Source organism: Prionailurus bengalensis, chromosome E2, assembly GCF_016509475.1.
Source record: "Prionailurus bengalensis isolate Pbe53 chromosome E2, Fcat_Pben_1.1_paternal_pri, whole genome shotgun sequence".
Taxonomy (NCBI): Eukaryota; Metazoa; Chordata; class Mammalia; order Carnivora; family Felidae; genus Prionailurus; species Prionailurus bengalensis.
In genome coordinates, this window is record NC_057352.1 from 61,892,767 (window position 1) to 61,906,497 (window position 13,731).

Consider the following 13,731-nt stretch of genomic DNA (forward strand, 5'->3'; position numbering starts at 1 on the left):
TCTCCGCGGGCTCACCTTCCTGGTGTGTGAGCGCATCATCTGGGGGTCCCTGAGGCGGCGTGAAGGTCCCTTCCTGACTAGGCCAGCGTCGTTTCCAGGCCCCTGAGCCGAGGCCGGCGAAGCTCAGGTCTGATCCCGGCCACAACTCCCTGGGGACATTTTTTCTTGCTCTGCTTTGGGCTCCGCTCAGCGCCGAGGCCACTTGGGTGGACGAGGGATGGGAGAGATTTGGTCCTCGGGAGTCCCAGCTCAGCGCAGGGAAGGTCTTCGTAGACCTCCCTCCCTGGGCACCCTGCAGCTGGGTTTCTGGGCCCCTCGCCTCTCCAGGACAGTTTTTTGTTGGCCCCACCTGGGAAGACGTCTCTGAGTTTTCCCTCGGCAGTGCTCTGCAATATTGTTTTTAGATTCTTCAAATGGGACTTCTGGAAAAAACACGGTAATGAAGCGAGGGATCGATCTCCTTGAGCCATTTTGCCGGCCACCACCCAACGTGGAGGTATTTCACTTACTGCGTACTGAGCCCAACCGTAGGGCCACGCCATGCCTGAGGGGACAGGTAGCTTCTGGTCACCTTCTCCTGCTTATGTGCAGAAGGGTTGAGCTTAACCACTCTCTTCAGTTCACCGCTGAGTTCATAGTGGTCTTCGGATGCAAGGCCCCCCATGTTGCGTTCATCCAAGGCCACAGCCCCATCCCTAAAAGACCACCAGTGAGTGTGGTGAATGGGCGTCCTCAGTGCACCCTTGCACAGCCTGCAGGGCAGGACCTCCGGCTCTAAGTAGATGGTGTTCTGCCCTCTGCTTCTTCGAGTCTGCAGTCGGTGCTGTTTGGGATTCGTCTCTGTTGCTGTGTGTGACTCCAGGCACTTGCTCTGTGCTGCTCTAGGGCATGTGGCTCTTCTCAATGTGACACTAGAATCAGGGTGGGTCTTTGCTGCTGCTTCCACACAGACTGGAAGTGACATTGTGTGGTTTCCCAGGTTGAGTCCTTAAAATACCTCGTTGTCTTGGAGCGTTCGCTCTTGGAATCCAGCCATCCGTGGGGTAGCTGGCAGCCACATGGAGAGACCTCTCATGGGGCTGAATGTCTCCCCGTGTTCATGTCCACCTATAACCTGGGCATGTGAGCATATTTGGAAACAGGGTCTTTGCACGTGTCATCAAGTTAGGATGAAGTCATGCTGGCTTAGGATGGACCCTAGACCCACAACTGGCCTCTGGGGTGGCTGGGCCCAAACCACCTGCCTCAGTGGCACTCAGGTTGCCAGGAGACCCTCCTCCCCTGGCAGATGCCGCCTGAAGCATCTGGGCTGGGCTCCCTGCTTTCTCTTCTTCAGAGGTGACACCTGTCACAACTCAGGGCACCCGTGTGCATTTCCCACCTGGAGAATGAAGAGGTTTTCCTGAGAGCCCTTCAGGCCAAGAGGTCCGGCCTCAGGTCCTGTCCAGTGATGATGTCTGACTCTGCCCTGCCCGGCCCCCTAGGCCCTGCAGAGCGTGTCCTGTCCTAGAGGCTGCAGCCCTAGGGGGATCCCTCTTCTGCTCCCCCCCCGCCCCGCCCAGGGTCTGGGGTGGTAGAGCTCAGTGGGCTCTGTGACAGTCTGGCTCTTGCTGGTCAGCAGGGGAGGTGGTCGCCCTGCTTGGGCCTCCACACGACCAGTGGGAGGTATCAGTGAGAGAGACAGATGCAGAGAGACATCAGTGACCTCTTTATTTCTGGCCGTGTCAGTGGCTGCCCGGGGCATGTAACAGAGCAGACGCTGCGCTGCAGGCAGGCGCTGACCCTTGGCTTCATGCTGACCCAGAAAGGGACATGCAGGGCGGGAATCAGCCAGAGGCCCCAGGATGTCCAATGCCTACTGCGGAGGAAGGGCACAGCTCAGAGGCCCCAGATGCAGGTGGGCACCCTGGGGAGGCCTGGGCTACAGAGGAGAGGGGAGTGCTCAATGCCCCGTAAGTAAACAGTATAGCTTCAGACCACCTGGGCTCCAGGCCTTGGAGGCAGGGGATGGGGACGGCTCTCTCCTTGACCCCAACAAGAAACTGGCACCGGAAGCTGGCTGTCACAGGAGATGGGAAGGGAGACAAAGCAGACCTGCCCTCTGCCAGGCCTACGGCTCCCTCCCTACCCTTGAGTGGCTGGGTCTGTGAGGGCGCACAGGCCCCAGGGGAGTCCACAGCTCTGGTTTCCCTGCACAAAGTCAGGCTGAGGAAAGAGAAGGGCCTGGCTCCCAGGAGCTGATTCAGCTCAGATCTATCATCTGAAGAGCACAGGGGCCTCCTCAAGGCCCTGGGGCAGACGTCCGGTCAGGGCACGAGTGAGAGCTGCAGAGCCCCGCCACAGCTGGCCTGCTGCCGCCCCCCCCCACCCAGAGCAGGTGACTCCTGGTGGTCCTCCGCAGGTCCTGTCCTGCTCTACTTGCCCAGGGCGCCCCGGGGCAGCAGCTCCACGTAGCTCAGGGCGCTCTGTAGTGACGTCAGGCAGTAACCCTCCTCTCCGATCAGGTACCTGCGTAGAGACAGGCACGGGTAGCACCTGTTACCTGCAGGGGATGCAAAGAAGCCCCCAGCACCTTGGACGGGGGTGTCTGCCCTCGTGGGGCAGGACCTGGACACTAAGGTCGCACAGGGGTCTGTCATGGAGGCTGGGCTGGAGGACACACGCTGCTCAAGGGACAGACCCCCAGCCTGGGAGCAGGTGCCCAGTGCCCCGTGCTGGCCCGACTCCAGCTGGGGGCTCCTACCCCTCATGGATGAACTCCTCCAGGGCTGCGCATTCTGACACCAGCTGGGGGAGACCGCTTCTCAGCACCACAAAGGACAAGATGGGCAGCAGGTCGTCGGCACCGCTGTTGGGTAGAGGCACGGCTGGCCGGTAGGCTCCGGGGGCCATGATGGCTGCTCAGTCCCCATAACCCTGCAGCCCCCAGCTCGGCCTCTGGACTGGTCCTGGGCTTGCCGGCTGCTCTCCCTGCACCCCTCCTGCCCGCCTGCATGGGGGAGTTGGGAGTAGACTCAGGCCAGCGGCACCGGCAGCCACTAAAAGCGGCAACGCTGTCCCCGAATGGGGACCCTGTGCTGCAGAGCCCATGGCTGGGTCAGCAGAGGCCCCCACAGCGGAGGTATCGGGTAGCCCCAACCTCACAGGCTCGCCCTGCAAGCCTGCCCACACCTGGGGAACAGGCTAATGGAGGGGATGGCCCAGGTCCCAGGCAGCCTGCTTACTACACCTGGGATCGGAGCCAGGTGCGGCGATCCTCCGGAAGAGGCATCTAAGGGAGCTGAAAAGGTGCCAAGGGAGGCCCTGCAGGACACACAACACCCGGGCCCAAGGGGCCCACGGGCGGCAGTCTCTGGGAAGAGCATGAGAGCAGCCTGTGGCTTGAGTGTGACCCCCAGCCAGGAAGGCCTCACACACCATGAGCTCTGGCTTGCGGCCCTGCCTCCACCGCCCTGGGCACCACACTCCTGCAGAAACGCGGACAAACTACAACATGGCCCTCACTGGCTCCTCAGACGCACAGAGGAGACAGGTGGCGTGGGGCTGTAGCCCGGACTCAGAAACGCGGAGTCCTACAACTGTTTTGCCGACAGCTACTTCTGCAGCAGCCGCATGGTGAACTGGCAAAGGGGTCTCCCCCAGCCCGACCCAGAAGCTGAGGTCTTGTACCCGGCCCTGGGGTTGGTGGGGCTGCTGGTCCCAGGTGGGTCCAGGTGAGACTGAGACAGGACCAGGCGCCAGAGCCCCAGGTAGAGAAAACGCCTGCCCTGCCTCCGGACGGTGGGGACATAGATGATGCAGGAGCCCCAGGTCTGGGGGCTCAGCACCGAGAGCAAGCTCTTCATGGAGGCTGGAGCTGCCTCCCCAAAGCGTGCAGCTGAGGGACTGAGCCCGTTTTCCTGTGACAAACAATGCTAAATTGCACTAGATTAGCCAGGCGGTCCCTGACCCCTAAGTAACCTGCCCAGAGAGGCAGGAATGCATCACCCATGGGGGCTGCAGCCCCAAGCCCTTGGTGGAAATGGACACTCTCCTGGATAAGCCCTGCGAAGCTCACTGTAGCCCCAAGGATGCTGGGGCCCAGGGGGGCTAGACACCAGGTGGGAAGCTGTGGTCCCGGTGCTCGGGGCAGGACGGGAGGGTTCTCTCTCCCCCCAGGCCTCTGCAGGCAGCCCCTCACTTGCTCACTGCCCCCCCCACCCCCACCCCGGGCTGTGGGCTTTTGGGACTCACATGGCTGCGGCACCAAGCTGGGGTCTGGCCTCAGACGCAGCCTCCTGGGCCCGGCAGTAACCCTCGGCACAGGCACAGATAACCCGCAGGACCCGCACTGTGGCCCAAAAGTGAGGCTTCAGGAGAGGGCCGAGGGGAGCCAGTCCCAGAACAACCCCCTGGCACCGGCCCCTCCCGGCACGAGTGGAGCTGGCAGAACTGGGAAGCTCCCGCCCGAAGATACTGCTCTCACACCGCTTCTGTCCTGTGAGACACACCCCCATTTTGACAGGAATAAGGTCTGCACTTCAGAGGCACACAGAGACCCCAGGTCACCCTCTGGGAAGGGACCTTATCCGACCACGTTCCCCCTCCTGTCCTCCCAAACTGCAGCCCCCTCACCGATGCACTCCAGCTTCTTCTGGGGGCAGCTCTCCAGAACCAGCAACCCCAGCTCCTGGGCTGCAGCACAGTAGGGGAAGGCACCGGCTCCTGTGGCCTCCAGGCCCCGGGGCAGGAGCTTCGTGGGAACGCCTATGGCCGTCGGGGGCGCGTTCCTGTAGAGCTCCATGCTCCTGCTCAGGGCGGCCTCCCGGAGGCGGTGCACGCTCCTGGGGCAGAGAGAGGCCAGGCTCAGCGGCCCGGGGGGCTCTGCCCCACGGACAGAAGCGGGGCTAGGGAAAGCTCTCCAGACTCACAGGTTCTTGCAAAGCAGAAACATCTAAGGATGGCCTCAGAGTAAAGCACCAGCTGGAAGCATGGTCAAAAGTGTGCCTCAGGGATCAACGAGCGGGGAAGGCCCCTGTGGGGGCCTGAAACTGGGATCATACCTGTAGAGTGCCAGCAGCAAGGGCCACAGTGGGGAGAAGAAAGGCTCCTCGATGCAGGCCAGGCATCGGTCCTTGGAGGCGGCCGCATTCAGGCCTTCGAAAGCCAGGAGAGTCAGCGAAAGCAGCCTGTCTGCCGGGAGCAGAGCCGGCACAATGGCACTGTGGGGACAGCCAGGCCCTCCGGCCCCAGGCTGGGAGCCCCTGGAGATCGTCCCCAGCCAGTCCGGGGTGCCCAAGTGGGCCCCACACCTGTCATCCCCTCTCCCACCCTCCTAGAGCCAGCCGCAGTGTGGGCAGAGCCGCAGGGTTCCGGCTCAGTGGAGAGCGCTCTGCCTGAACCTCCCTCCACTCCCCTCACCCCCCCCCCCAACTTCTGTGTCCATGGGGCCTGGGGTCAGAGCACTTAGGAGCTCACAGAATCATGCCCAGCTCCCCCGAGGAACTAAGACGACAGGCTGAGAAAAAGCAAAGGACAGCCTCTTTCTGAAGGGGTTTGCACCCCAAACTGTGGGAACCTGGAGGAATTTTAGAGGCATATGTAAAGACAAGACCTGAGGCCCCGGGAGATGGGAGGCCCATCCAGGGTCCCTGCTAGAGCTTTGGGCCCTGTCGGGTCTGCCTCACTGACCCCTGGAGAACCCTGAAAGCCTTCCTCCTTGGGAGTCCCCAGCCACCCTAGGCACCCAACCCTTAGAGAATCCACACACTATTCTCAAAAATGGAAAAGGCTGCAGAGACGAGCCCGTTGTCACCACCACCAGGCTGCACACACCCAATGGTCCTTGGTTCAGAATCACCAGAGCCCAGCCCTACGGGCCAGCCAGGACCACCTGGCAGCCAGAGGCTCTGAGAGCAGGCCCTTCCTCAAACAGGAGGCTGGAACGAAGCAGCCCAGTGAGAAGACAACCAGGGACTGGGGAGACCTCGGCCAGGGACCCAGGGATGGCAGCTGGCCCAGCTGCTCTCACAGAAGGGTGCATTCCTGTCTGCTCCGCGAGGATTTGCCCCAGAGAAGGGCAGACGCAGAGGGCTCTGCAGATCTGGATGACCTCGGCCATCCAGAGGAAGGCCTGTCCTTCCCGGGGCCTATCCTGGGCCTGTGGAAAGCTTTGTGCTGCGTGTGTCGGAGCAGCCCCCTCCCCCGTACGCCCGTCCTGCGGGCACGCCGGCCCTCACCGATGGCGTTGTGTATGTCCTTGACGGTACTCTTCAGCTGCTCCGACAACGGCTCCGTCTTCACCCCCGAGGCCTGGGGCTCAGGCGGCCTCCCACGCCCCCGGCCCCACCCCTCAGAAGTGGCCAAGAAGTGTTCGAGGTCTTCGAAGGAGCTGTGTCTGCTCTGCACGCCCGGCGGGGTGTGTGCCAGGGGGGAGGCAGGCCCGGCGGGGCCGCCGTCCGCCCCTCCCTCGGGGGGGCCGGCGTGCGGCGGGGGCGTGGGGGGGCTGCCGTGGGTGCCGTCCGGGGGCCGAGGGGCGGGGCCCGGCTCCGCGGGGGAGAGCACGCAGTAGAGGCTCTGCGAGGGCCGGAGCCGCCGGCTCCCGGGAGCCCGCAGCCCGTCGGCGTCTGGGGACAAGGAGCAGCAGCCGGGGGCGGAAGCGGCGCCCGCGGCGCCCCTGCTCACGACGGGGTACAGCGCCCGGTACACCGCACACTGGAGCTTCTTCAGGAGCTGCGAGATGGGGTGGTCGGGAACGCTGCGCAGAGGAAGAGGCGCGGGGCTGTGGCGCGGGGCCCGGCCCTCGCCGGAAGTCCACCCGCCTACAGCACGGCCCCGCTGGACGGGTTTTGGCGGAGCAACCCTTGAATGGTTTCCTCGGGAGCGAATGTGGCAGATAAAGTCTGACCCGACCCCCCTGGCCGCTAAAAGACCAGCAGGGCGGCTGGATGGCCGGTGTCTGCAAGCCCAGCCCCGCCCAGGGGGCCTGAGCGTGGCGCGTCCGCCTCCGCGTCCGGCCACCCCCGCCCGCCTCCTTCACCCCCTCCCTTTCTGATCTTTTTGGCCGCTGTCAGGGCCAACCAGGGGGCCGGGGGTGGGGGTGGGGGTGGGTGGGGTGGGGGGAGGCCCTGGTACCTGAGCAGGTGGGAGACCAGGCTGGTCACCAGCGACAGGTCCCCCGGGCTCTTCTTGAGCTGGGCTCTCCAGTGCTTCGGCCAGTCCTGCAGGGCAGGAGTCTCTGGAGGGCATGGCGGGGTCCCCACAACCTTCCCTGCCAAGGCCGCACCCCAGGCCAGCGCCACACTGTCCGTGTCCTCCCTGGGGCGTAGGGAAGGCCCACGCCAACAGGCCTCAGGACCCCCCTCCCACCCCCCCTCCCCTCGGAATAGCAACCTGTGACAACCCCACCCCCCGTGCCCAGCGGCGGGGACTCACGTGGTCTTGCTCGTACTCGAGGATGGCGGCATAGAGGGCCCGCTGCTCCCGCTCTTCCGGGGTCAGGGCCACCTGACTGCAGAACCTCCTGGGGAGGAAGACAGGGGCTGGGGGCCTCCGAGCTGGGTGGGCAGGGGAGGGAGCCCCCAGCAGCCCACTCAGCGGCCCCGAGACCTGTGGGAGGAGACGCACCTGTCGGCCGCCTCCTGGAGCCGCAGCCGGCGCTCCTCCCTCTTCCTCCGCAGCTGTGCCAGCAGGGTCAAGGCTGTGTCTGTCCTGAGGACCCCCATCGGGAGGTGAGGCCAGGTGGGGCGGGGCGGGGCGGGGCAGCGGGGCCTGAGGGCGGGTGCTCACTCAGGGAAGGGAGCAAGCCCTAGCTGACCTGAAGGATGGGGAGGAGCCCGTGGGTGCTAAGAGGAACAGAATGCCCGACCGACCGACCGTGTGAAAGCCAGGAAGGCAGGAGCCGCCACTCCAGGGCAGTCTCTCTGAGGCTGGAAGAGTTCTGTCCCACACTCCGACCCTGGCACCTTCACTTCCCCCCTCCCCGCCTCCTTCAGCCAGGACACCAGGGAAGGACAGAAAGGATACGGTCTCCTCCCGGGCTTTGGCGATCACAAGGTTCTCCATCACCTGCCGCTGCAGGGACAGGGTCTAGGAAGGGAAGGAGAAAATAAAGCCTGTTCCTCTTCCACCGGCAACCCAGACCCTCCCTGGGACCCGCTCACCAGGGAGGTCTTCTGCAGGGCCTGGCTGGGGTCCAGACGAGCCATCCGGGCCTCGTAGGCGGCCTTCAGCTTCTGGTTCTGCAGAGAGGCTTCCTGCAGGGGCGTCAGCTCCCTGCAGACAGAGACGAGCTGCTGTGCTGTCCAGGCCCCAGGAAGCCCTGGAGTGCCCCCCTGACTGTGCTCTGAGACCAGAAGGAGGCGGTGATGGGGGCAGGCAGGAAATGGGAAGGAGGGAGGAGGTGCAGGGTGGGCTGGAGACCTCTGTCCTGCTGAAACCTGGGCCTGCAGTCACCAGGCCTCCTGCGTTTTCAAGAAAAGCGGCACACTGCGCTTTCCGCATCCACACGTTGGGCAACAACACGGAACTTTTTAGGGGCATCATGTGAGCCAAACAGCTAGATAACTTTGCCACCCGTGGGAGAGAGAACCAAAGCCTGCTTATTAGAAATAGCTGCCGAGGGCCGACCTCCATGCCCCCACCCAAACTGCTGGTGTCACATGTCTTCACGCTTCTGTGGTAGGAGAGGGTAAGCTGTGAGGATGCCAACTGGCAAGGGAAAATGTGTCCCGGGGTGGGAGTCCCGTGGGGAGTCCCGCCCCGCGATGGCACATGCAGAAATGAGGTAGCAGTGGCCCCCAAGGCCTGGCAGCAGCAGCGCCAGGAGGAGCCAGCCTTGTTTATCCTCCTGGGGGTTCTTCTGTCTGTGTCTAAGTGAGTTTTATCAGTTCCAGAAGCTTATATACTGTTATCTCTTCAAATAATGCCTCTCTTTCTCTTTCTTTCTTCTCTTTTTCTGGAACTCCAATAATCTCGTGTCAGATCTCCTAGCTCTGTCTCAGATTTCGTCTTCTTTTCTCCCCCTATGAGAGTCATTCTGGATATCTTTTGATCTTTCAACCAATTCGCTCATTCTTTCTTCAACTACATCTACTCTGTTGGTACAATATTGACCACGTGAGTCTGTGTGCATGTGTGTGTTTTCACCGGAGAATATAATTTGTTACTATTTCCAATTCGTTTTTAAAAACAATTTTGGTATTATATTTTCTGTTTCCTTTCAACGTGGTTCTTTATTTGCTGGGTTATACTCTCTGGCCTTTTGTTGCCTGCAGCTATTTTCAAATTTGCTTTTCACTTTTGTAACTGAGGACAACATGACTGTGTTGTGATGTGTGTCTGGTAACTTCCCCTGAACACTTGGCAAGTCTGTGTCTGCTATTACTCTGTAAATTTCTGGTTTCTTTTTGTGCTTGGTTATCTCTCACTGTGCATCATTTGTGCATGCTGAAGATGCTTTTGTCCAAAGGGGATCTACATCTGTTTTTGCCAAGCGCAAGGGTACTTCCATTCCGGGACCCACTTTAACTGAATTCATTGTGGTTAGCTCACTTTGCCTGGACTTCAAACCCAGGCTCGGCCCACCTTCCGTTTTGCCCCAGCTTACTTCTTAGAACTTTGTGCCTCTACCACTTGAAGCTTCTGGAAGATCTCGGGCGGCAGAAAGGGAGAGAGTTTCCCCCCTTCATCTGAGTACACCCGGCGATGTCGGCTGGTCGGTGAGGGGACAGGAGCAGCCGTGGGCATGGCTGGCTTCAGGTATGTTTTCCCTGCAACACATACATGAGCAAGGGTCAGCATGGAATCCGACGTTCCAGAGATGCAGACTTTGGGGGAGATGCCCCAGGAAAACTTGCCAGAGACCCACCGAGCTTGGCAGCTGTTGACTGGGCCCTCTCCAGACACTGCTCGGCCAGCTTCAGCATCTTTGAGGTGTCCGGGGCCACAGTTTCCCCACCTTCTGGGGATAAAGAGAAAAGAGAGCTGGTCACCATCACCTTTATTATTAAGCCGATTCTTGCCGAGACAAAAACAAGGACAAATTCACCCCCTCCTCATCTCTCCCTCCCGGGTCGCCACCCCCTCCTCATCTCTGACCTCTAGGCGATCCCATCTCCTCATTTCTGATCACCTGCTCTGGGTTTACCTCCTGACGCTATGTGGGCGCTGAGCTTGGCCAGCCCAGCAGCTGACTGTCCTGTCATCTCAGCTGGACCATCAGAGCCCTCTCTCTACCTAACCTGGCCTTTGCTCACCAGGGCCTTTACTTGTACTTACGGCCCCTCCTCAGGGTGGGCCTTGCAGTGGATGAGGACCATTTCAGGGACAACTTTATTGCCTATCTCCTGCCCTCTGGCTGTGCTTGACCTCACCCCTGGCACATCCCTGGGGCTTCTGTCCTGCATTCCCTCTTCTGGGGACCACTCATGTTGGCAGGTGCATGCTGTAGGAGCTGCCACTCAAAACTCTTCCCTGCACCCCACCAGCCTTAGTTTCTGAGCCACTTACTGCCCCCTTTAGAGCCAGCCCCTCAGCACACTCCATTTTAGCCACCTGATTCCCACTGAGACCACCCTCTCTCATGCCCTCCCGTCAAGCCCTTCTCTGAGGCCTCCCCAACCTCTCCAGGTGTCTCTCTTCCAGAACATCCCCCTGGGCGTACTACTGTGTCTTCCCCCCAGTCCCCAACCTTGGGAGTGCCCAGAGCTCTGCTAAGCTCACTGGCTCTCTGGGGCAGCTCTGATTCTGGTGACCCCGACCTCTCCCTAACCACTGTGCTCCTGTATCGTCAGGGTGCTCAGTGCCTCAAACAGAAGGTGCTCACGATGGAGCTCTCTATTCTGCCCATACAAGTCTGCTCCCGCCCATCCCCACAGCACCTCCTGTACCTCACTGTTGCCCTCCAGCAGCTCACTGTTCCCTCCAGGGGCTCACTGTCTCCACCCCCTGCCCCACCAACCAGCGGCTCACCCAGCAAATCTGTGAGGTCCACCTTGAAAGCACGACCCCAGGCCCTTCACTCCTTCCATCCCCAAGTGGTCCCACCACTGCTGTCCTCACTGTGGGAGCCTCCTGGAGGCTCTGCCTCCATGCCGGCCTCTCCCACAAAGCCTCTACGAGCTTCCTTACACCGGAACAACCCAGCTCCACGCAAGGCCACGCCTGCCCCCACTGAACCTCCTCTTCCCTGTACTCAGCCCCCACTCTCATCTCAGAGTCTTTACACATCCCTCTGCTGGGGGTGTTGCCCCTTGACCTTTACGCAGCTCACTCCTTCCTGGGCTGGGGCTCAGTGTCCAATCTCCGGTTTTGCCCCATCCCGTTTACATCCTCTTACAACACCCATCCCCGCCTGCTCCCGCAACACACTATGACGGCTCATGCTTGCTGAGAGCTCACCAGTTCACTTTCTGCTAACGACCAATGGGTAGGACACAGGACAACCCCAGGCTTAAGACCCACCAAGAGCCAAGCAGTCCAGAATTTGTTCAGCGTGGAAGAAGCAGTGAGGCTGAGATCTGTACCTTTGGTTGTCTCCACTTCTTCCAACAGCACCTGGGAGATATAGTGGATGCTCCTCAGGTATTCCGTATATGCCTCCTGTGCCCAGGGAAGAGAAATGGCAGGGGTCAGGCCAGTAGTGGCCAACAACTCCGTCATGCCTGTTTATGCCCTTGTGGGAAACATAGAAACAGTGGTGTCTGCTGATCTCCTGAGATTCACCTGAGGCACCTAACCCGAGGTAGTTAGCTGGTAATTCCTCCGGGTCTAATCAGTAACGTTCTGCACGGTATCTGTACCGATAGCATCCCTCTTCTCCAGACTCGAAGGGAAAACATGCCCAGCTGGGCACCCATCCCTCCTCTCACTGCCTTTCTCTCCAGCACAGGAAGAAAAGAGATTCTCTTTCAGCGGGCCAGGCAAAGTAGTTGACAGCAGTTGCTGTCATTTGTCACTCTGTGCAATGAGTTTCCTTCCTGTGCAACTCAGGGCCTATTTATTCAGTGGCTTAAAAGAATAAAAAATCCTCAGAGGTAAATGAGGGAGTGCTGTTGCTGATCTTGAAATCACTTTCTGGCTTAGGTTCTGGGAAATCCCCTTCCCGAATCCCTGAATAAGTACTCCGCGGGCACACAGCAATCTGCAACACTAGAATACTGCCAGTTTCAAGGGTGTGACCAGGTTCAGGGCACGGGCATTTGGAAGCACCACATGACGTTTTGTTGCATCCCAGTTCTCAGATTAACTATCTTTAAATCTACACCTCAGGATAAAATGGAAGCACCACATGACGTTTTGTTGCATCCCAGTTCTCAGATTAACTATCTTTAAATCTACACCTCAGGATAAAATGGATTCCAGATAGGATTTTTGACTTGTGGGGGCACCTGCTGTCCTAGAAAACTGACTTGGGGAAAGCAGCAGATTGAGGGACCCGGATGCTTTTCCTGGACATAGGCAGCTTCCTCCCCTCCTTGGACAGTCCAGTGTGGCTCAGCCTGCTTTTCCACTTGGCTGCCACCTTTCGGAATAACACACCCACCCATTCTCAGTAACAAGCCATACTACCCTGCGCAGACGCATCACGAATGAGCCCTTTCAGGGTTCCGTCCCTTTGGGGAATCTGATTAAATCTACAGTGTCTTCTCAGAAAAATACACATTACACATGGGATTTCTCGCCAGATATATTTTGGAGGGCTGCTTCAACCCTCTTGAATCCCCTTTACAGATAAAACCTTGGCTCTAATTCCTACTCTGCGACGACGGGAAAACACGGCGGGAGAGGACTGGGAGCTGTCCAAGGTCACAGGCAGACACCCGAGCCCAGCGCCCCGGGAAACGCCGGAGGGGTCCTGGACGGCACCCACCCCCGGGCCCCGCCCTCGCTCACGCCCACCGGGCAGGCTGCAGGTAGGGGGGTGCCTGGAACCGCCGCGGCGACCGCCCCCGCCTCGTTTTGGGTCGCCTCACCCGGGGCCGGTTGCCGGTATCCAGCTCGATGGCCCCGTTGGCCAGCTTCATGGCACACTGCAGCGGCTTCATCGCGCCGTCCCCGGCCGCAGCGGCCATGGCGCCGGGCAGGGGAGGCTGTGGCTGCGGCGGCGGCGGCGGCGGCGGCTGAGGGCGGGACAGACGGCCCAGAGGCCGGAACGCAGCCTGCGCGGGAGCCGGCACCGCCCGAGCCCTGGACCGCAGGAAGGGGCGGGGCCGGCGTGGCAGCACTTCCGGCGGCCCCAGCCCCAGCACGCCTCCCCCAGAGCTCCCGTTGCTGCAGGGGCCGCGGCGGTCTTAAGTAGCCTCGCGAAGTAGATGCGAGCGCGTAAGTGCAACAGTCGGCACCCACATCCCACGTTTGTGACATGCCAAACGTCTGGGCCTTGCCGCGTCGCCCCTCGCTGACTTCACTGCGCCCCGGCCCCCCTCTCCCCCTCTCCTCGCCCTTCCCTTCGCGCCCCGCCCACCCCTTCTTGCTCCGCCCCGTTTCCAGGGAGCCGAAAGGGGCCCCACGGCGCCGAACGGCGGAGTCGAGCGGAAACGAGCGAGCGCAGTCCAGCTGAGCTGACGCGAGGCTCTGGGCCGAGCGGGACGTACCCCGGCCTAGCGGCCCAACCAACAGAGCGGGGCCGAGCTGAGCCGAGTGGAGCCGAGCTGGGTCGAATAGGGTCGAGTGGAGCCGAGCGGGGCCGAGCCGAGCCGAGCCGAGCCGAGCCGAGCCGTGCCCAGCGGGACTTAGCGGGGCGGAGCGCCG

At 61.0% G+C, this 13,731-nt stretch overlaps 1 protein-coding gene across 6 annotated transcripts; it reads right to left on the minus strand.

Annotated features, from left to right (window-relative positions):
• Positions 1-1,691: 1,691 nt before the first annotated feature.
• VPS9D1 (VPS9 domain containing 1) lies at positions 1,692-13,676 on the minus strand. Of its 6 annotated transcripts, none has more exons than XM_043599935.1 (15): positions 13,575-13,676; positions 11,505-11,580; positions 9,848-9,937; positions 9,587-9,749; positions 8,142-8,253; positions 8,005-8,067; positions 7,606-7,658; positions 7,414-7,501; positions 7,114-7,199; positions 6,219-6,736; positions 5,043-5,172; positions 4,615-4,823; positions 4,234-4,330; positions 2,744-2,848; positions 1,692-2,508 (listed from the first exon to the last, which is right to left on the minus strand). In XM_043599935.1, the coding sequence occupies exons 3-15, from the start codon at positions 9,903-9,905 to the stop codon at positions 2,415-2,417; spliced, it is 1,776 nt and encodes a 591-aa protein (XP_043455870.1). In that variant the 5' UTR covers positions 9,906-9,937; positions 11,505-11,580; positions 13,575-13,676; the 3' UTR covers positions 1,692-2,414. The 6 variants fall into 6 exon arrangements, 5 of the variants coding, with proteins under 5 accessions (XP_043455870.1, XP_043455869.1, XP_043455868.1 ...); XM_043599934.1 differs by having other exon boundaries at positions 9,848-9,940; XM_043599933.1 differs by lacking the exon at positions 13,575-13,676 and adding an exon at positions 12,954-13,143.
• Positions 13,677-13,731: the final 55 nt, after the last annotated feature.